Genomic DNA, 21,647 nt, shown 5'->3' with positions numbered 1-21,647 from the left:
GCATCCAACTTTGGCTCAAGTCATGACTTGCAGTTTGGGAGTTTGAGCCCCATGTCATGCTCTGTGCTGACAGCTCAGAGCTTGGAGCCTGCTTCAGACTCTCTCCCCCTCTCCCCCTCTCCCCCTCTCTCTCCCCCTCTCTCTCCCCCTCTCCCTCCCCCTCTCCCTCCCCCTCTCCCTCTCCCCCTCTCCCCCTCTCTCCCTCTCTCCCTCTCTCCCTCTCTCCCCTTCCCTCCCTCCCTCCCCTGCACACACACACACACACACACACACTCTCTCTCTGTCTCTCAAAAGTAAATACATATTAAAGAAAAAAAAATTTTAAAAAGAAAGCACAATTTAAAAATATCGATATATTGGGGTGCCTGGGTAGCTCATTTGGTTGAGTGTCCAACTTTGGCTCAAGTCATGATCTCACAGTTTGGAAGTTCAAGCCCCACATTGGGCTCTGTGCTGACAGCTCGGAGCTTGGAGCCTGCTTCAGATTCTGTGTCTCCCTCTCTCTCTGCCCTTCCTCTGCTCACACTCTGTCTCTGTCTCTCTCTCTCAAAATTCAATAAACATTAAGCAATTTTTAAAATAAATATTGGTACATTAATTTCTTAAAATAATAAACTCATTACATGTTAACTTAATTATTTTTATAACAGACAACTATGTTTTCAAAAACAAAAGCTGTATGGGAAGAAATGCAAATCTTTAATCTTTGGCCTAACAGAAGACAGCTAGATTTTCATATCTGCTTCTACATTAAATCTGTTGCAGTATGTTCCTTTGGTTGAACAACGTGCAGAAAATTTGGCCTACTTTAGATGTCTGCTTGGAAAAGGGAGATGTATTTCATAGCTGCTTCAGATGATTGTGGGTTTCTTCTACTACACTACTGTGTAGTGGATACTACACTAAAACTCAACAAATGCTAGTCTCCTAAAGGTGCAAGGGACTCTGAAACCCTATCAATGAACTTTTTGTCCTCTGTAACATTGAAGTCCGTTTGTCTGCCTTGCACTTTGAATGAATTAATATTTTCCTAAGCAAGATTTTGTAACATTCATTGGTCAACTGAGTATTCCAAATGTTGACATATTTTTTTAATGTTTATTTTGAGCACAAGCAGGGGAGGGACAGAGAGAGAGGGAGGGTGAGAATCCCAAGTAGGCTGTGCACTGTTAGTGCAGAGCTTGTCACAGGGCTCAAACTAATGAACTGTAAGATCATGAGCTGAGCCAAAATCAAGAGTGGGATGCTTAACTGAGTGAGCCACTCAGGTACCCCTAAGAATCACATTCTTTAATACTGTACCAATCTTATGGGGTGCCTGGGTGGCTGAGTTGGTTAAGCATCCAACTTCAGCTCAGGTTATCATCTCATGGTTCTTGAGTTCGAGCCCCTTGTGAGGCTCTGTGTGGACAGCGTGGAGCTCTGTGCTTACAGCTTGGAGCCTGGATCCTGCTTCAGATTCTATATTTCCTTCTCTCTCTGCCTCTCCCCAACTCATACTGTCTCTCCCTCTCCCTCTCTTTGAAAAATAAACATTAAAAAAAAAAAAATACCAGGGGCACTTGGGTGGCTCAGTTGGTCTGTGCGTCCGACTTTGGTTCAGGTCATGATTTCACTGTTTGTGAGTTTGAGCCCTGCATTGGGCTGTGTGCTGACATTTCTGAGCCTGGAGCCTTTTTGGGATTCTGTGTCTCCCTCTCTTTCTGCCCTCTCCTGCTCTGTCTCTCTCAAAAGTAAACATTAAAAAAATTAAAAAAAAAAAAAAACGAATCTTATCAAAAAGTCTTTTTAAGTATTGGAAAAGCTAATAAGCCCAAAGTAGTGGATATAAATTTTCCAAAATTCTGATTTTCAGTTCAAAGCTCATGGTTTTTTTTTTTTGTTTTTTTTTTTTTAACGTTTTATTTTTGAGAGAGCACAGGTCAGGGAGGTGCAAAGACATGGAGGGACAGAGGATGAGAAGCAGGTTCTGTGCTGACAGCAGAGCAGGCTGGTGCGGGGCTCAAAGTCACAAACCCGGAGAGATCTTGACCTGAGCCAAAATCGGACGCTTAACTGACTGAGCCATCTAGGCACTTCTGAAAGCTCACATGTTATCATTGGTGACAAATGCTGTTGTTTTCCTTGAAGTGACAGGGTCACTTTATTCATTTTTGGGAACATGTCTGCCAAATATCCAATTATGAATAATGAGTAATTCTTTCAAGTAAAAATGGCATTCCATGAAAAAAAGCAGCTAGTTTAGCTCACAACTCAAATAATTAGTATTTTTTCTCAAGACAACCATTCTATTTAGAATTTGACAGAAGCACTTTATGCATACTTCCTATTTTATCATTAAAAAGGCATGTATTTAATGTTTGAGATTTAAGAAATTATTTTTACTCTTTGTCAAGGATATTCTTAAGTGAAACTGGCTTCTTTTATAATGACTAGTGTGGTTTGGTAACCTAGCCCTGCTTCATGCTAAGGCACTAACAGTTACATCCACCTTTGCTTTTGCACTATTAGTTGTAAATGTGAACATGGTGCAAAAAGGCATATAATACCCTAGTGTTAGTCTGAAAATAGTTTTGACCTCGTGAACTCTCTGAAAAGGTTTATGAATCGTCTGTGGCTCTGAGAAGTACATTTTGGGAAGCACTGTAATATGGCAACTTTAGAAATAGTCCAAGAGTCCAGAAATGGGGATTAGTTAACTAAGGGGTGATTCTTCTACACAGTTCTGTGATAGAATTTAAATTTGTGAAAGTTTATGTCAAATAAAAGCCGATTATACAGTATTTTTCTATGTTGGGTACTTCTCTAATGAGGAAATCAACATTTCTTGAAGAAAGTGAAAGTATCGATCCTGACCCGCAACATTTTCCTTTAATTGGTGATTTTGTGATTAATAAAGGGGAAATTAAAAGGCCAAGAAGGCAGTTGCTGGCTTCTCTTCTGTCCAAGGGGTTTCTGTGTAGTAACTCTGAGTTTAATTTTCAATATAAAAGGATCAATATCAGTATCAATCATTTTTATATGGTTTATGGAAAGAGGTGAAATATGCCTTCAAATTCACTTCTTCATGTAGATTCACTTCCTCATTGGCATTTTCTGATTTACATTTTCTTAATGTGTTCTTAATTGGGAGAACTTTGAGTTGCTGTGTATTATTCAGCTTCAGAGTGAATTAAAGACGTAAGTTTCTGAAAACAAACATAGCCAGAGATTTTCTCATTGCAGTTGATATAACATATTCATGCTGGTGGAACCATCACTGTCAGTAGTGGAGGGTGTAGCCTTTAAGCTGTCAGAAACTGTTACTGTTAGATGCCCCCCCCCGCCGCCCCCTGGCCCCAGGCTTCTTGTTTAAGATCTCCACACATGGTTGTCTTATGGTGACCTGTGTTCTGCAGAAAGAACACTTTTCGTGAGAGGCATCATTGAAGGTAGGCTGCTTTGTAGATCTTAGATCTTTCTCTTTGTTATAATGGAAGCCTAATAACCATGACTTGTCTTCAGTAATAATACTTTTCTAAGCACGAAGTCAAGACTGTTTAATGTTTAAAATTTCTTTCAAATAATCTTTGTGTTTATTCAGAAATTTGTATCTTACATCTATTAAAGTATACTAGGAGAATATATATGATATGGTACTATATATGTAAAGTTTAAAATACACCACACAAAACACTTACATATTAAAGCCTAAAGAAAATTAATGTAAACATTTTAGATTTAAATTAGAGTAATTAAAATTAATGTTATGTGTGTTTTAATTTGAGAGACAGTTTGAAACAGCTTGCATTTAGAAACAGATGATTTATTTTGTAAATAACCTTACTGAAAATGTTTTATGATACGAACTTTCTACACTAGATGTTCTGTTTGATCCTTTGATCTGTGGATCAGAGACAAATTTGTGTATTATAGAATAATTTACAGCCTCTTAGTCTGAGGAATAAACTGAAAGGGAAAGCGTAACACATTCTTGCCCTTGTTACAATCAAACAGTTGCACACCATTGTTAGCATATTTGATTTTTGAGAAGGTGGTGGATGATAGGTTCTTAGATGCTATGAGACTTCCCACCATTTAGGGTGATTGACCAAGCATCAGACAGAGTCACAGGCTGTGGGAAAGGAACTAATGTGTAAGGAAATGGATACTTCCCTTGTGGTTCCGAGAGCATTTATTCCTAAATACTGGGGACGGTTGAGGTAATACATTTATTTATAAGTAAGAGCAGCAATGTACTAAAGACATGCTAAGAAGACACTAATAACTCGTACACTCTTGAGAAGAATGAACTACATCCTTCCACTGAAAAATACTGGGTAAGAAAGAAATTGTTTTCCAAGCCAGTCATTTAATAAATGTTACTTCAGGAGCATGGCTCCATGCTTGAAGTTTACTATTAAGTGCATACTAAGCTTTGTTTAGGAAAGAGAGGTGACAGGAAGCTCAGGATGGGTTTATGTGCAGTAAAATATTGAGTCATTTTGAACATTGACCTAGAAAGGAATAGCACTGAATCTTGGTGAAATGTAGTTGTGGTAAGGTAAGAATTGACCAATATGAATGGAGAAGATGGCTGCATTGCACCCAGAACTTTATAGATTGAGGCATATGAGTGATGAACTGAGGTGGTTCTTAAGAATTATTGGTTTGGAAGGCAATTTGGCATGATGAAAATTAAGCATCTCTGTTTTAGTTGTAATTAATTGGAAGTTTGCTTAACGTGACTTGAAGCAGTAAGAATTCACTTTTTGAGAATAGAGTTTTATTTAGTTTATGTAATAGTTGAGAGTTGAACATAAATGAGTAAGTAATATTAGCCAATTTGGGCAAGGGAGTAGAGATAGCTTGGTTGCAGGGGGTGGGGACACAAATTATAATTTGGGAAGAGTGCTGACAAGAAACCAAAGTGACCAGAGATCAGAGAGGCAAGTAATCTGTCCTGCTTTGTTGTGAGACAATTGCTTGAAGATTAATTTTTTTTTTAAGGTGGTACTTATCTTTTACTTATCTAGGTGGTCAAGTGTTACTTATCTAACCAGTTTGAGGGCTTGTTCTGTTGTTTAGACACTTGATGTTTTACTCCGTCATTGTGGTTAAGTCTTAATTTGTAAGATGTTAACTCCTAAGAATACTTTTTTAGAAAACTGTAATAATGAGTTTTTGTGTGCAACTTGGATCCCAACCTCAAAATACCTTTTTACTTGCTCTGTTTTCATAAACACTCTTCACCATTTGTATGGTATATTTGACTGTGCTTTAATACATTTTCACGTAAACTATTGGACTATTTATAAAACAAGACATAAAAATGTAGCAGAGAAGGCAGGAAATACTTGACGTTTGTATGCCATATCTTGTTGTCTGCTTCCTGTCAGTTAAACCACGATGAGAGGAACAGAGACACAGATGTACAATTGCTGCTTTAATTTCCCATTAGGGAGACCAGTTAAGTATAAGACTTGTTTCATTAAACTTGTGTCACTTGTTAATTCTAGTTATGTTGTAGCCTTGTTTTCTATTATAAGGACTATGGATTACAATTAGATGTTTGATATAGAAAATATAACTTTTACATAATTAAAAACGTGTTTATTTTTGTGGAAAAAATTTTAATTTATTTATTTTGAGAGAGAAAATGTGGTTGGGGAGGGGATGAGAGAGAGGGGGAGAGAGAGAGAATCCCAAGCAGGCTCTGCGTTCCCAGCATGGAACCCAGCAGAGCCGAAATCAAGAATTGGACGCTTAATTGACTAAGCCACCTGGTGCCCCCTTTTGTAAAATTTTTATAGGTCATAAGAGATTGGCTTTCAAATTTGTATATATGATATACATTCAGTATGAAGTGATAAGCTAATATTTTTATCTCAGAATTTTAGTATTAAAGTGTTAATTTACTTTTGTATTTTGGCATATCCAGATTCTTTAAAATATTTAAAGCATTTTATGGTACAACTTTAAAATGACAAAAGGGAGGTCATAGAGCTTGGCTTATTCGAGACAATATAGTAGATGGAAGAACTAGGATTTGAATATATATCTTCTGATGCTACATCCTATGTCCTTTTAGGAAAAAGTTTGTTTTCATTAAATTGCTATTTAGTTATTATTCCATGATTAAAATATTTGAGTTTACCTTTGCCTGTTTTACCTGGAATGTCCCTTCCCCCCTTACATTATCTCTACTTTGGAAAAAGATACACTATCCCTAAAGAAATGACCCACATGTCACTTCCTTGTGAAGTTTCTCAAGTTCTCACAGGTATTTATCTCTTTCTCTCTATTCCCTTAACACTTGGTTAACTTATTTATTTACATTGTTTTATAGTTATCTGTTTATATACTTTTTTCTTGCTTTAGGCAGTGAACTAGCTACTTCTTTATTTTTGTATACCCAGTACCTAGCCTATAATAGATTACTTTTTGGAGGAATAAATGCATGCTTGATACTTCTTTTCTTCCATTCTAGAAACAAAAAGCTGATTAAAGAACTACAATGTGACTCTTTTCTACAATATTCCTTTATGGTTTATTTGTAAAAACAATTTCATTATAAGGTTTCTTTCCTACTTTTGCCCTCCACTTGTTTGTTTTTTGCTTTTTGTGGAAATCAAGTATTCTTAATGAAATTGTTAGTGTTTGCAGCATATTAACAGTGGTGATTGTTTTTTGGTTCACTCAGAAATGTAGCTGAGAATACCTTAGTTATCACTGATTGTTGAGCGTCAAAAATCTTTTAACTTTTGGGGTGCCTGGGTGGCCCAGTAGGTTAAGCATCCAACTTTTAGTTTCAGCTCAGCTCATGATCTCACACTTTGTGAGGTCGAGCCCTGCATTGGGCTCTGTACTGACAGCAAGAAGCGTACTTGGAATTCTCTCTCTCCCTCCCTCTCTCTCTCTCAAAATAAATAAACATTTTTAAAAAATCTTTTATTTTTGTCTTTAGATTAATCTGGTGAAAATGTCTAGCTCTTCATTACAATTTTCCTGGTTTCTCCACTGAAAGGAATAATTCCCTTTACTACTACTTCTTTTCCCTATGTTATTTTCTGTTCTTGTCTCAAAGTGTTTTGTACTTCAGTGATTTGGAGCCTCTAAATTAGCCTTATTATCAACAGAGCAAGATTCTTTGCAAGTAGGACTTTAGCTTAGATCTCTCTATTCTAGGAATGTTTTGTTTTGTTTTTTTAACTTTTTTTTTTTTAACTTTTTTTTATTCTTATTTTTGAGACAGAGAGAGATAGAGCATGAACGGGGGAGGGTCAGAGAGAGGGAGACACAGAATCCGAAACAGGCTCCAGGCTCTGAGCTGTCAGCACAGAGCCCGACGCGGGGCTCGAACTCACGGACCGTGAGAACATGACCTGAGCCGAAGTCGGCCGCCTAACCGACTGAGCCACCCAGGCGCCCCTCTAGGAATGTTTTTAAAAAGTTCATGTATTAACAGTTTTTCCAGCTGAAAATTGATACAGGTTCCTATGTTATTTTTTATTTATTTTTGATTATTATTTTTAAAATGTTTATTGTTTTTGAGGGAGCACGTGCAAGCGGGGGATAGGCAGACAGAGAGGGAGAGAAGATCTGAAACGGGCTCTGTGCTGACAGCAGAGAGTTTGATGAGGGGCTCAAACTCATGAACCGTGAGATTATGACCTGAGCCAAAGTTGGATACTTAACTGACTGAGCCACCCCTCTATCTTATTTTTAAAAATCAAATTTAAATGATCAAGTAAAAAACATTAACTCAAATCTTAGGATTCAGATCTGCTTTTTAAAGACTAAAGGAAAAATTATAAAGTATATGAATTTCATTTTTTAAGGAGTTTCAGAAGAACCAGTGAAGTAGTTCTTAATATTTATTAAAACCTGATTTAAAAAACAAAACAAAAACACCTGACAAAGGCTAGACATGTGGAGAATAGTTCATAGGGTTGTTGAGTAGGGCTTCCCATTATTGCACCATTTGCTGGTGGTATTTCTGTATTTGTGTTTTTCCTTGTTTGAATCAGAAAATACATGTATAGATGTCACTTTGAGCATAGCAAAGTCTAGCATACCACCAGTTGGTTCTGGCAGGTGAGGAAATCATGTAAAATTCTGTGAAATGCTAAAGCAGACAAATGGAAACACTAATCTTTTATCATTTTAATAGAGAATTTCAGTAAGTCTTTTTTATTAACAAAAGGCAATGTCCTTTGATCTTGTGGCCTAATTTTGACTCTCAACACAATGTACTTTTTTCTTTTTTAATGTTTTTTTAAATTGTTTTTATTTATTTTAGAGAGAGAGGGAGCAAGTGGAGGAGGGGCAGAGAGAGAAAAGGAGACAGAGAATCCAAAGCAGGTTCTGTGCTGTCAGTGCAGAGCCCTATGTGGGGCTTTACTCACAAACTGTGAGATCGTGACCTGAGCCAAAGTTGGACACTTAATCAACTGAGCCACCCAGGTGCTCCAACACCGTATACTTTTAATATGCTTTTAAATTATGTTAATAAGGAACATACAGAAAAAAATTATATAAGTCTTATTCTCAAGTAGCTCATAACCTTAAGAGATGGGACATAGTAAATAATTATGGGATAGCATGGGAAAATAAAATTTGTGTCGACCCCTGCTATATCATGAGTATTTTTGTGATTAGCATTTGTCTTAGCTGGCAGACTGTGATTGCCCATAAGGCAAGACTGGGTCTTAGCCACTGTCTGTTCCCTGTCCTCCCTCACCCACCAGCATCTGGCAGATAGGTCCCTATGAGTGCTTGTTAAATAAATAAAAAATATAGATAGTACTGATACGATTTCTGAAGGCCATCTAGAGTATAAGAAGAGATAATACAGGGAGAATGGTCTCTTCCTTGAAATGTTTATATTTGTAAAGAGAATGCTTTTTAAAATCCTAATAAACTTTATTGTGGTTAAATTTCAGTTCACTTAAAGTCAAAATAAAAATTAAAGTGAAATAGAGGCCTTTAGGAATCTACATCTAGGTTATTAATCAGCTTTGCCTGAAAGAAACCTGCCTTTGGATTTAGCTGTATCTCTCCCCTGTCTACATTCCCATCTCCTGTTTTTCCCTTTCCCTCTTCATAGGTACTTCCAAATTGTCTTAAAGATGCAGCACCTCTCCCACAACTCTTACTCTCCTCTTGGAGTAGGAGAGGTCACATTTTCTGTGCCCAATTGTTGGGGGGTCAGAGATAGTGGGAGATAGACATGGAAGGAGAGTGGCAAAAGTTTCTACTCATGGTGTAAAATAGCAACTTGTATTGCCTGACATTTTTAATGTCCCACATTTTTAACTCAGAATATTTTGAGGGGAAACATAATTGTCCTCATTAAAATCACGAATTAGATCAAGAAACAACAAGTGTTGGTGAGGCTGTGGAGAAAAAGGAACTCTTGTTCACTGTTGGTGGGAATACAGATATACTGGTTCAGCCACTTGGAAAACAGAGATTCCTCAAAAAGTTAAAAACAGAACTGCCTTCCTATCCAGTAGTCACACTACTGGGTATTTACCCCCCAAATACAGAAACACTAATTCAGAGGGATACATGTACCCCTATGTTTATTGCAGCATTATTTACAATAGTCATATTATGGAAGCAGCCAAAGTGTTCATTAATAAACAAATGGATAAAGTAGATGTGGTGTGTACAAGAAAATAGATACAATGGAATATTATTCAGCTATAAAAATGAATGAAATCTTGCCATTTGCAACAACATGGAGCTAGAGAGTATAAATGCTAAGTGAAATAAGTGAGTCAGAGAATGACAAATACTATATGATTTCACTCATATGTAGAATTTAAGAAACAAAACCGCAAACAAGGGGAAAAAAAAGGAAACAAACCAAAACAGACTCCGTAAAGTAAAACTGATGGTTACCAAAGGGGAGGTGGGTGGGCTGATGGATGAAATAGAAAGGGAAAAAAAAAAGGTAACTAGATTAGAATCCCCATGAAAGTAGAAGTTTTGGTCTGTTTTGTTCACTGCTGTTACTTGTTTAACACAGAACAGAGCCTTGAGATATTGTAGGTGCTAAGTGGATATTTGTTGAATGCATAAATAGGTAGATGAGTGTGAGCTGAATTGAGACATGTGCTCAAACTCTCCAAACAGCTTGAGCGTTCATTTGGCAGATATTTATCATTGAAGCATCTGTGTTAGATGGGGGAGTGTGGTGGTGACCCTGACCATGTCCCTGCCCTTATTTGGTTGGCTCTCTCAATCCTTGTATCTTTATGTAAATAAAGTGAGGTGGATATTACTGATATGAAGATTAAATGACAGATACAGTAAAGTATTTAGCATAGGGCCTGGCACACATAAATGGATTATCTATTACTTTCTTCCACATACTTACTTTCCAAGTTGTTACCATTTCTTTCTCAAGCTCCTTGAGGATAAGTGTCATGGTTCTTTGTGTCTTTTTTAAAAATCCAGTGCTTGTTATCAGTGTTTAAGACTTAAGTAAAGGTAGTATATATGTTTTGCCTTGAAAATTATAAAGCACTTTTTAGACATTAGGTATTACTAAAAATTATCAATAAACCTTACTGTGCTCTTGTACAATTTCTGGATGTGTCTTTATGCAAAGGTATATTTTAAAAATTTAATAAGTGCCTATTACATCTACTAAGGTGACTTGGAATTCTTGAACTTTGCAAGAGTAAGGCAAAGCCATAAAGCAGAACATACCTCTGCTAAAGAGCAGGTTTAATGTACCCTTACTTGGTCAACTACATGTGTTCACAGGACCACCTGTCTTCTGGACATCTATCTGGAAGAAAGTAGAGACTCCTTGAATGTTGGTGATAGCAGTCTCTGTTAAGTGACTAAGAAATTTGCATCTGTCATGAATATGACATCTTTCTTCATTGAGTAACTAAATCAGCATCATCTATTCAAAATACTTAATACTAAATGACAGGATACAACCTCTCTAGATTCAACTAGTTCACATATTTCAAAGTTCCATTCTTATTTGAATGGACGTAAGGCAGTTTTGATGTTCAAATGAGTAACTTACAAGAAAGGTTATGTGGTAATGTTAATATCTTTTGAAAATTTTATTTTCTTGTTTCCCCTCTCTTCCAGTTCTTAGGCAGAGAACAAAAACTTAAGTAAATTAGTTAAGTGAATTTTTTTTTAAACAATTTTCCAACACTCTAGGCAGTTTAAAAACCATTGTTGAGGGGCGCCTGGGTGGCTCAGTTGGTTAAGCGTCAGACTTAGGTTCAGGTCATGATCTCAACGGTTCATGGGTTTGAGCCCGGCATCTGGCTCTGTGCTGACAGCTCAGAGCCTGGAGCCTGCTTGGATTCTGTATCTCCCTCTCTCTCTGGCCCTCCCTTGCTCATGCTCTCTCCTTGTCTCTCAAAAATAAATAAACTTAAGAAAAAAAAAAAACAAAACCATTGTTGAGAATCTCGATAAGTAATTAATGAAGAATTTAAGGAAGGCAGTGTCCACATTGGTGCCTGGAAGCTATTGGTGTAGCAGTCAAGTTGTGGAATGTTTGTTTAAGCTGTTCCCATCATTTTTGGATAGTAGTCACCAGATCCCACGCATGTGACTTGCATTGGGCTTTGTGTTCATAGGGACTACACTCTGTTGTTGCCATTTGATTTGAAAATCTCCAGGGACTTTATGCCTCTTCCCAAATCAAGCCTAAATACTACTGCCTGATTTTCAAGACTCCATAATTTGGTTTTACTTTGCTTATTTAACCACGTGTTCTACCATTTCCTGTTGACGCCTCCTTAGCTGTTGTCAAGCTGCTAAGTGTCTTCAGGTTTACTTTGGTCAGTTTTGATTCTCTGCATTCTTCTGTGTTTCAGCATACATGCAAATGCACACACATGCTATACTTTATCTTATCCTTTCCCTTAGTGTCTCCACATCCTATTACCTTCCTTTAAAAGATTGATTTTAAGTCCTTTGTTGTCTGTGAGTGCTCCTTGACCTGTTTGACCATCCCTTCTTCTGAAATGCTGTAGTACTGACCAGCTTTATGAGCATTTAATTTTATACTACCTTTTGGTGTTCAGTTATTGTCTCTTGTTTCCTGAACTAAATTGTGCATGTCATGGGAACAAGGCCATGCATTATCTTTTTGTATTTACCGTGGTACTGAGTTTAGGGGAAGATCAGTAAATATTCATCAGCTTTTTACCACTAAGTCAATCAGTAGAAGCATTCTTTCTTTTAAAAATGAATGCTATGGGATCTTCTGATTAGTTCTGGATATAAGATAAGTGTAACAAAACTGTTTCCTCTCAGAGAAGACCTAATGCAAGATGTTGATGCACTTCAATTAACAGTAACCAAAATGGATTCATATGATTGAAAATTTGAGTGAGCAATTATATTATGAAAGGTGGAAGGCCTAATATTTTAATTATTCTGTATTATAAATTTGCATATTTCTTATGAGTAGTAATAGAAGTTTGCTTCTATCTAAAATTTGTACAATAGGAAGATAAAAAGCTACATGTATAATTTATAAATGTTGCATGTGTATATTTTAAGTATGTGTGTTACAGTATTAAGCCCTTGCCCTTCTACCTTCTTACCTCTCGTCTTGCGGTTTTATTTGGGTCTAGTGTTTTGGTGCCACTGAATTTAGAATCTTAGCTGATTGCCAGACAGTTGTGAGAACAATTATAGGAAGAATTCCATTTTAAGGATCTTGACATGGGACACCAGAATTGTTTGATTAAATCCAGACTTATTTAAGATAGATTTCTATTATTTAAAGAAGAAAGGGGGTAATATTATGAAAACACCAGGTCATTAGGGGTCTTCTCATATGTGTGAGGGGGAAATTTTGTGCCCAAGGAATCTTAAAATCCGTCAACCTTGGTAACTTGGAAGAAGGTGAAAACAGTTTTGCTTCTCTGGAGTTGATATTATTTTTCTTTACTTTTTTTTTTTTTTTTTTTAATGTTTATTTATTTTGAGAAGGAACATGAGCCAGAGCAGGGGAGGGGCAGAGAGAGAGAAAGAGAGACAATATCCCAAACGGGCTCTGTGCTGTCAGCTGTCAGCACAGAACCCAATGTGAGGCTCAGTCCCACAAACTGAGATCATGACCTGAGCAGAAATCAAGAGTTGGTTGCTTAACCAACTGAGCCACCAGACACCCCTGGAGTTAATGTTAAGTCTGGTCCCACTATGATTTTGAAGAGGACCCTAAAATGCCACAGGTATAAAAGATTGTGACCAGCTAAGAATGCATGGAGAGATCTGGATTGAGCATGACAGTGAGCACAGACAGAAGCCTGGAAAAGAGTGGTGCCTACTGTGTTGGGGTGGGGGGATGGGGCAGCACTGACTTTGCTTCTTTATTTTTTATTTCTTTTTAATTTTTTTTAATGTTTATTTTTGAGAGAGAGACAGAGTACAAGCAGGGGAAGGCAGAGAGAGAGAGAGAGAGAGACATAGAATCCGAAGCAGGCTTCAGACTCTGAGCTGTCTGCAGAGCCCTACCCTGGGCTCTCACTCACAAACCATGTGATCATGACCTGAGCCAAAGAGTCTGACGGTGATTTGACTGAGCCACTCAGGCACCCCTGACTTTGGCTTCTTTAATACTAGTGTGGGGTTGGGGGACTGTGAGGACAATAAAATGCAGAAATGGTGGAATACCTTTTCTGAGATGAGAGTAAAGAGTAGTAAAATTGTGACAGAGATATAGTTTTAAACTTGCTCCATGGAATATTCCTGTTCACTCTTTTCAGTCCTTATCCTGTTGAGACTATTCTGTTTTACAAATCTGACCATGTTTTCTCATGCCTTTTGCTTAATCCCTGTTAATGGATCTGAAGTTTTTCCTATAGGCAGTGGAGGCAGTAGAGAAGTAAGTTGCTGATATTTTTATCTTTGCTAAGTTGCTTCTGTTGCTGAAGAACAGCCCCAGGGGAGCTAAAGTAAGAGTGGTACACTGGAGGGACAGTGTGTCTGTCCATAAGAGTAAAACTTCATATGACAAATACAGCTTATTCTAGAAGAGTGTTGTGTCGTGTAGAAGTTGGAGGTGTGGGGAGGTGTGGCATGCTGCAAAATCTCCTGGGGGACCTTTAAACAACCTACCCCTGGCTTTTCCCCTGCAGTCTGGGCCAGAGTGAAACGCTTCCCGATGAGAACCCGTCGTGTGCACAGATAGGGGAACGATTGCACCAGTGAGCATTTTCTAAGAGGATGAATCTATTAACCAGGGGAATGAACCAACACAGAAATGAAATAGAATCTCCTTGCAAGTTGATTCTTGTTTGTTACAGAGAGAAGAATTTTAAACTGCTGAACTGGTTTTTCTGATAAGCACATTTTAGCATCTTTGTGTTCACTGGATAAGTGTGTTTCTGTGAGATTTCAGGTTTGGGGTGCCGAAGGGAAGAAAGTTCCTTTAGTTAATTTGCATAATAAAAATCATCAATTAATGGCATTTTGGTTGATAATTATCACTTTCAACCATTTTGAGATGGGAAAGCAGTTAAATTCTTTTTTGTGTGACCAAAGTTAAAACAGTATCAGGTTACTGTTGGATATTTCTCCTTGGTTTTAAATTCTCTTTTCAGAAAATGCTCAGAAAAAGGGTTAATCTTGAGATCGCAGGTATTGACAGGTCTAGGTATGTGATCTGTTTGGCTGTTTTGCAAGGTGTTATAAATGCTGCCTGAGTGTAACCTGACACCAGGTAGGCCCAAGTGGCCAAGGATGGAAAGTGGAGAACAATGTGAAAGAACCGGAATTTCAGGTCTAGGCAGTGAGTAATTGCAGCCTGCCCTCAGAGTCCTGGAACTGTCCATCCCGGTGTCAGCAAAAAAGGCGAAAACATAGAGAAGTCATCCTGCTTGACTTGATCATATTGAGTGAGTGAGTGAGTGTGAGAGAGTGTGTGTGTGTGTGTGTGTGTGTGTGTGTGTGAGAGAGAGAGGGAGAGAGGGAGAGAGGGGGAGAGAGAGAGAGAGAGAGAGAGAGAGAGAGAGAGATTGATTACCTTAACATGGCTTGGGGTGAGGTGAACATATTCATGTTTCCATGCCCTGCTTTAGCTTTGCATATGTCGCTGGAAGCCTGACCGAGGCTTTCTATACAAAAAAACACCAATTTGTGCTTCATTTACATGAAAATAAAATTATACTTTAGAAAAAGTTTTAGGTACTTCCATTCCCCTTGCCTTCTCCCCAAGTTGGAATGAAAGATGCTTAAGGCAGGATAGCTATTTAGAAGATATTGGTGGTAATATATGTATATGGCACTTATATAGATTTCAAGGACATATTTTTAAACTTTTTCTAAATTTTCTTAAATTCTGTGAATGTTTGAAATAATATGAGAACCCTGAACGCAGTGGGGAATGATTTATTCCTCTTGTGACATTAAATTTGTATTTTTGTTTTAACTTTTGTGTTTTGTGTACAGCACATGATTTAGACAGGGCTATAGAGTGAGATTTCTTTTACAATTGGTGCCTCTTTCTTTCTTTCTTTCTTTCTTTCTTTCTTTCTTTCTTTCTTTCTCACTCAGTAGGAACTGAGAGACCAACCACCCTTGTTTGAGGAAGTTCAAATCTGGGTCCTTAACTGTAACTACATTTTGGTATATTTTTTAAATCACTTTTTCCAGATTCACATTTTTAAAAATGTAAAGCTGTAGAAATACTGTATTCAAAGAACTAGCAAGCATAATGTCAGTTATTAACTCATAAAAATATTTTAGAATAAATTTTAAGTGTGGTAGCTTTATAAAAATGTTCTCACTTTTTAGGGTGAGTGAAGATAAAACTAATATGATGGGAGGGAGCAATAAGAGTAAAACTTGAAGATTTAAAACAATGATAGAAAAATCCACAAACTCCTCTACTTAAAGTTGTTCCGGTTAAAAATATGAACAAAAATGACTTACCATATATCAAGAAGTTGTATGGAATAGTGTAGAGACCTTTGCTATAAATATTTGTGGCAGAGATTTCTTATTTTCCAGTCTTTCTGCCAAAGAACAATACTGATGAAGTTCTATTAATGCAGATTTAGGGACATGAGTAGAGAATTGGGCTGGGAATTTGGGCCTCTTTTGCTTTCTTTTCCACTGTCTTTGTGACCTTGGACAAGTCAGATTTTGCTAGGCTCAAATTCTTTAGCTGGTCAATGAATGCATTGTTTTAGGTAATCCTTAGGTATTTTTCAGCTTTAAAATTGTGGGATTCCACTCTTTTTAGATTGAGAATGGGCAGGCCCTGGGACAATTGTACAGAATTTATCTTGGTACTGCTGATTTATTATTTTCATGTCTTCTGGAAGCTAATGTAAAACATTCTGCGTGTTAGAAAACACATGAAAAGCCCTGTGTTATATTACTCAAAAATTCCAGCCATTACAGTATATGGGTTTATTGCTTGCTTCTCATTTTAATTTGCATAGCTTTTCTTCTTTTCTCTTTTCTTATTCTATTTCATTTTTATTGTATTTCTTCTAAGCTAATAGTTTTTCCAAATATACTCACTTTTCTTATGATGGGTATGTCTGTTTCTTGAAAAGGGCCTTGTATTAGTTTACTACTCCATAAAAAATTCTTTCTTTTCAGATACTTGGCATCTGGCGTTACTACAGAATTCCAATTCTTTAGATACTCATACATACATAAACATACAAGCACTGTCTGAATGTTTTATTAAAGGTAGTCATTCATGCACCCCATTGCTCTAAGCTAGTGAATTTTACCTCCTTGGGGCTAGAATGATTTAATCTGAAATGTTTTTGTCATTACTTTTATTTATTAATTTTCATTTTGAGTATATGAGTTGGTGACCTGGCACCTTCCAAAGGGTAGCAATGATGTGTTTTTAAATGCCATTATGAATTAATAGGTTTGTAGACTCTTGTGTTTAAAGCCCTTTTGAAGGAAACTTAAATTTGCATTCAATCAGGGATGAAGAAAGCAGGTGTGAGAAGTATTAAAAACTGATTTTGACTGTCATGTTTTTAGAATACCTGAAATATTTTATAATAAATGAGACAGAAACTGAGTTGGTTGTTGTAGCCATCTATGTGGCTGAGGGTTTTGTGTTTACAATCACTAAATTCATGTTGTTTGGAACAGGGGCATAATGGAACTCTGTGTTAAGGGAAGCTTGCCAGACAGGGTGAGGTCTTAGCCTAGAAGCAGCTGGATTTATCAGATAGGTGCCAAATTTTCAGGCACTGGAATAGAATTATACTTTTGTTGATAATGGGCTATAGTATTCTTTGTTGGAGTCTAGCAAATCACTGTGGTCAAGGAGACTCCCAGGGAGTATGGAAATGAGACTTAAGGAGTAATCAGTTAAGTGGCATTCACCTGTTACATGTCCCTTGCATTGTACTGAGACAATAATGAAGCTGTTGTGTATGGAGCAAAACTCATGTGGCCAGCATTCTGTATATGGATTTTGCATAGCATGTTTACAGCAACTCTAGATTTTGGTGTTACATTTTGTACCTGTTTCACAGAAAAGGGAGACTGACAGTAAGTAACTTGTCCAAGGTCACAGTACAGAAGATTCAAACTCAGGTGGTCCAACTCCAGAGCTTTTAACTGCTCTTTTAACTGTTTTTGCTTGCTTTATTATTTGACTTTAAATCTGCAGCTTATTTTGGCGATAAGATACTAGGACTACCTTATTGTTGAGACCCTTCTGTGGTGTGTGTCTCCTTGGAGAATAAGAATATGATCCTGACCCAGTTGAAAGACATGAGAACCAACTTGGGGAGTTTTTACTGTCTGGTGGATGTTCAACTAGATGACCTCTCAAAGTTGTGCAAATAAGTTAACTGTTTATGTCTATGTTAGATAAACAGTTTTCACATATATTTTCTCTTGGTATTTTATAAAGACTAAGTGACACTTTGAAAATGAAATAGGTTTGAGAATTACTTATGCAGTAGAATGTTCCTGAATATAATACATATAGTTAACCAAAGACCTTATAATTTGTTAGGAGAGGGCAAAAAATCCTTTTTCTCCTCAGTCTGAGTACCCATGTCTTTTTCATACTAGTGCAACTTTGAGGAATAAAATGATAAGTTCAGTTTGGGACATGTTTTAGACACATTGACTTTGAGGGGGCACTGATGTGGACTTAAAAGTTGAGTGCGTGGATTTGGAGATGAGCTGAACTCAAGATGGAGACTTTTTTTTTTTTTTTTTTCCAATTTGGTGTGTGTGTGTGTGTGTGTGTGTACACACAATTTGTGTCAGGTAGATTTAGAGGGAAGGCTCTGTACTGTTGCTCTGGACAGAGTCCTGAATTAAGAGGTAAGGAATCTCATTGTACTTATGTGACACTTTCAGATTGTGAGACCTTGGGCACAGGGACTCAATGTACTCATGAGAAACTGAATCATTGATCTAGATGTTCAGTCTCATCTGTTAACTGAAGAGATTTTGATGCAATGGGGTTTTGTTATTTAAGTATCACTAACATGTACAGGTGATAACCTCTGTATCCAGAATCAGAAAATTTCTTCCCAAGACCTATCTTGGTGCCATAGGCTATACAACTACTGAGAAGAAGGAGTGGGAAAGAGAGAAGACAGAGGATCAGAGGCCTTATTAGGCCAATAAAATTATTCAAGAGCTTTTCTTACACATTTTTAGTTGATGAGCTTCTATATAGAAATGTACCAAAGCTACCTCACCAGAGTGAAGGTGTCTCCATCCCAACAAGTGGCCTAGTGATCATGGGCAGTCATTTCAGTTTTGGTTTATTATTCTTGGTTGTCAGTGTGTACCTGAAGGTGTGGGTATGTTGATTGCTTATACTTTTGAAAAACATTTATTAAAGCATAACAGTGTGGAAATGTTAGTAAGAAAAGGTACCTCATTGCAATGGAAAAGAAAGGAAACTTAAACTTTACACAGATGTGTTCACATTGGTCACTGGTAGAGTGTCACTTTGTATTTACAAATAAATGGATTTGGAGGGTTCCTGGGTGGCTCAGTCAGTTAAGCATCTGACTTCAGCTCAGGTCATGATCTCCCAGTTCGAGCTCCACATTGGGCTCTGTGCAGACAGCTCAGAGCCTGGAGCCTGCTTCAGATTCTGTGCCTTCCTCTGTCTCTACCCCTCCCCTGCTTGCACTCTGTCTCTCTCTCTCAAAACTAAAAATAATAAACATAAAAAAAAACCCAAATAAATGGATTTGTAATAGGCCTTTTGGAATCTAACCTTTTACAGAGAAACTTTTGTTATCAGGAAACATCCCTTGATTCTGGTTACTTGACTTCTTACTGTGGTTTTTCAAGTTTGGGATAATGGTTTCCTCTTTATCAAAAGTACTACAATCATTCTTTATAAATAATATATGTAGACATAGCTTAAATATCTAATGATAGATTTTTAAGCAGTATCTGTCTTTAATATAATCCTTTTTACTATTACTGTGGGCACCCAGGTATGGTAGGTACAGAAGGAATTTTAGACAATGGTTATTCACCTAGAGAAGTTTTGCTCTATCTTGCTTCCTGACATACTGCTTTAGATATCATAGACACTCAAAGATTTATTGAATTGAATTAGGGGGACATGATTTTCCCATGTGAGACAGTGTATAGTTAGTGCTAACATGGCGGGCAATAAGTGTCATATTTCTGAAGGGAGCGATCCAGATAGGTGGAGGCCGAGAGGTTTGGGGGGTTTGTGAAAGAAATGGAACTTGAGTATTGAAGACTGGGAGAGATGGGAATGGGCGCTGAGGTGAGAGCAGTATTCTGGAAATGGCGAATAAGTAGATTTTGAGCAGGGAGGCAGGAAGGAATGTAGTTTGTGTGGCAGACCATAAGAAGGCAAGCCCAGTGCAGAAGAATTAGGTTGGGTAGTAATTTAAGGGACAAGATTATAAGTAACATTTGACCAAAGCCAAATGTGTGTCTTATGTTTATATGTCTGTCTGTGATCAATTTAGGTGAAAGCATTTTTTTCCCCTCCAGGTATGGTGAATTGCTCAAAAACCACCTGAATGTGCTAAAAATAAAAATGCTTTCCCAGTGTTGGGGTTGAACTCATTATTGAAAGAGGTGGGGTATAGAGTGGGTGTGGGGCACTGCTGGGTTAGAATTCAGTTTAGTGAGTAGAAGTATTACCTGAATTAAATTCTTAACCCTTACTTTATTTTGATTCCCAGTTAGGAAAATTACAGTTAGCCATGATGACCCCCAGAGTCCAGGGTATATATTGACTTTACTGAAATTAGGAAATTGAGTATCTGATTCAGCTGGCACATGCTGTTTTCAGGGAAACTGATTCACCAGCTCAGCTTCATTCTCTAACTTGTCTCTTTAAAATTAAAATTGTAAGCACTATTTCAAATGTTATTTAATGTGATTATTTTTATAATCTTTGTCTTTTCATATCACATTTACAGTCATAATCCTATGATGCAGTATTTCATAAAATTGTGATAAACTTAAAATTTTTTCCTTTTGTTAATAGTGGTAGCTTTTTTTTAAGTAGGCAAACCTCATTGGCAGGCACTTTTTAAGCATTTCTCCCTCCACTGAAATTGTTTTCACTCTTAAGTTGCGTTTCTGTTTTTCTACTATTGTAAAGTGCAGTTCTTTGCATGTTCTAATTTGCCATGACGTGGTCAAGTGCCGTTTCCTTCCTGTTGCTTGCAAGCCTGTGCTAGAGATAAGGATACATTTCAGTGCATTAAAAAAGAAGCCACTGAAGACAGGCTTTTAAGCATGGTAAAACATTCTACTTAACAGAAACCTTTTAAAAGAACAGAAAGAGTGGACTTTAATTTCTGCTTATTTTTAAAGGCTTTTAAAATAGTGCTTACTGAATTTTAAATGTATGAGACAGACTTTAAATTCTTATATATATTAGGCATAACAGGGACACTGTATGAATGTTTCTCCTAGGGCAAAAATATACAGATGAAATTACTCATGGAGGAACAATTCCTGTGTGGTTTGCTGGGTTACTGGCAAGAAGGAAATTGTTTATATGTCCTTTATTGCAGTTACAAACCTAGTTATTGCTGTGTGGACTTTTTTTTTTTTTTTTTTTTTTTTTTAAGTATTCGGCACTTTAACTGTAGTTTAACTGGGGGGAAGGGAGAATGGCTTCACTTTCAGAAATGAGAGGTGATTTTATCTTAGCAAGAATGAAATCTTCAAAGAAAATATATATCTAACTTAGGAAAAAAAAAAAGCCTGTATCCATCAGTCATGTTGATTTTGTTTAAAAACATTAACAAAAAATACTTTGGAGACACTGCCCTTGGTACTAATTGTTATATTCTGAATGGGCACGATTACTTTTTCATAACTAACTTAAGCTTTTGTTTTTCAGGCCAAGAAGTTCTAAAGAAGAAAAATTTCAGAAAAATTGCCTCTGTTTGAGTGGAATATCAGTGAACCAAGGAAACCTGTAGTGCTGTCCTGAAAGAAAACCTGGTCTACAGTAACTTAACAGACTTAGCTGAGGGTTTTTTACCCAAATTGGTCACTGGATTCTGCTGCCTCATACTTGAACCTGCTTGGAATTTTTCTCATGTGGATCTAAGGGGAATGTTTTATTATGGCTGCTGTTGTCCAACAGAACGACCTAGTGTTTGAATTTGCTAGTAACGTCATGGAGGATGAACAACAGGTAT

At 37.1% G+C, this 21,647-nt stretch overlaps 1 protein-coding gene across 5 annotated transcripts in view; it reads left to right on the top strand.

The window, feature by feature from the left end:
- ELF1 (E74 like ETS transcription factor 1) overlaps positions 1-21,647 on the top strand; it is a 108,721-nt gene that overhangs the window by 35,263 nt on the left and 51,811 nt on the right. For 4 of the 5 annotated variants that reach the window (XM_060637047.3, XM_060637049.3, XM_060637050.3 and 1 more), the window contains exon 2: positions 21,344-21,643. In XM_060637047.3, coding sequence (XP_060493030.1) covers positions 21,572-21,643 — 72 coding nt within the window. In that variant the 5' untranslated portion in view covers positions 21,344-21,571. Of the gene's footprint in view, positions 1-20,534; positions 20,734-21,343; positions 21,644-21,647 lie in introns of those variants that run through there. The other variant, XM_060637048.3, reaches the window with a different exon arrangement.

The sequence above is a fragment of the Panthera onca genome, chromosome A1 (assembly GCF_046562875.1).
Source record: "Panthera onca isolate mPanOnc1 chromosome A1, mPanOnc1 haplotype 2, whole genome shotgun sequence".
In the NCBI taxonomy this organism is placed as follows: domain Eukaryota; kingdom Metazoa; phylum Chordata; class Mammalia; order Carnivora; family Felidae; genus Panthera; species Panthera onca.
The sequence above is the reverse complement of the archived record's forward strand: the minus strand, read 5'-3'. Positions and strand labels throughout refer to the sequence as shown.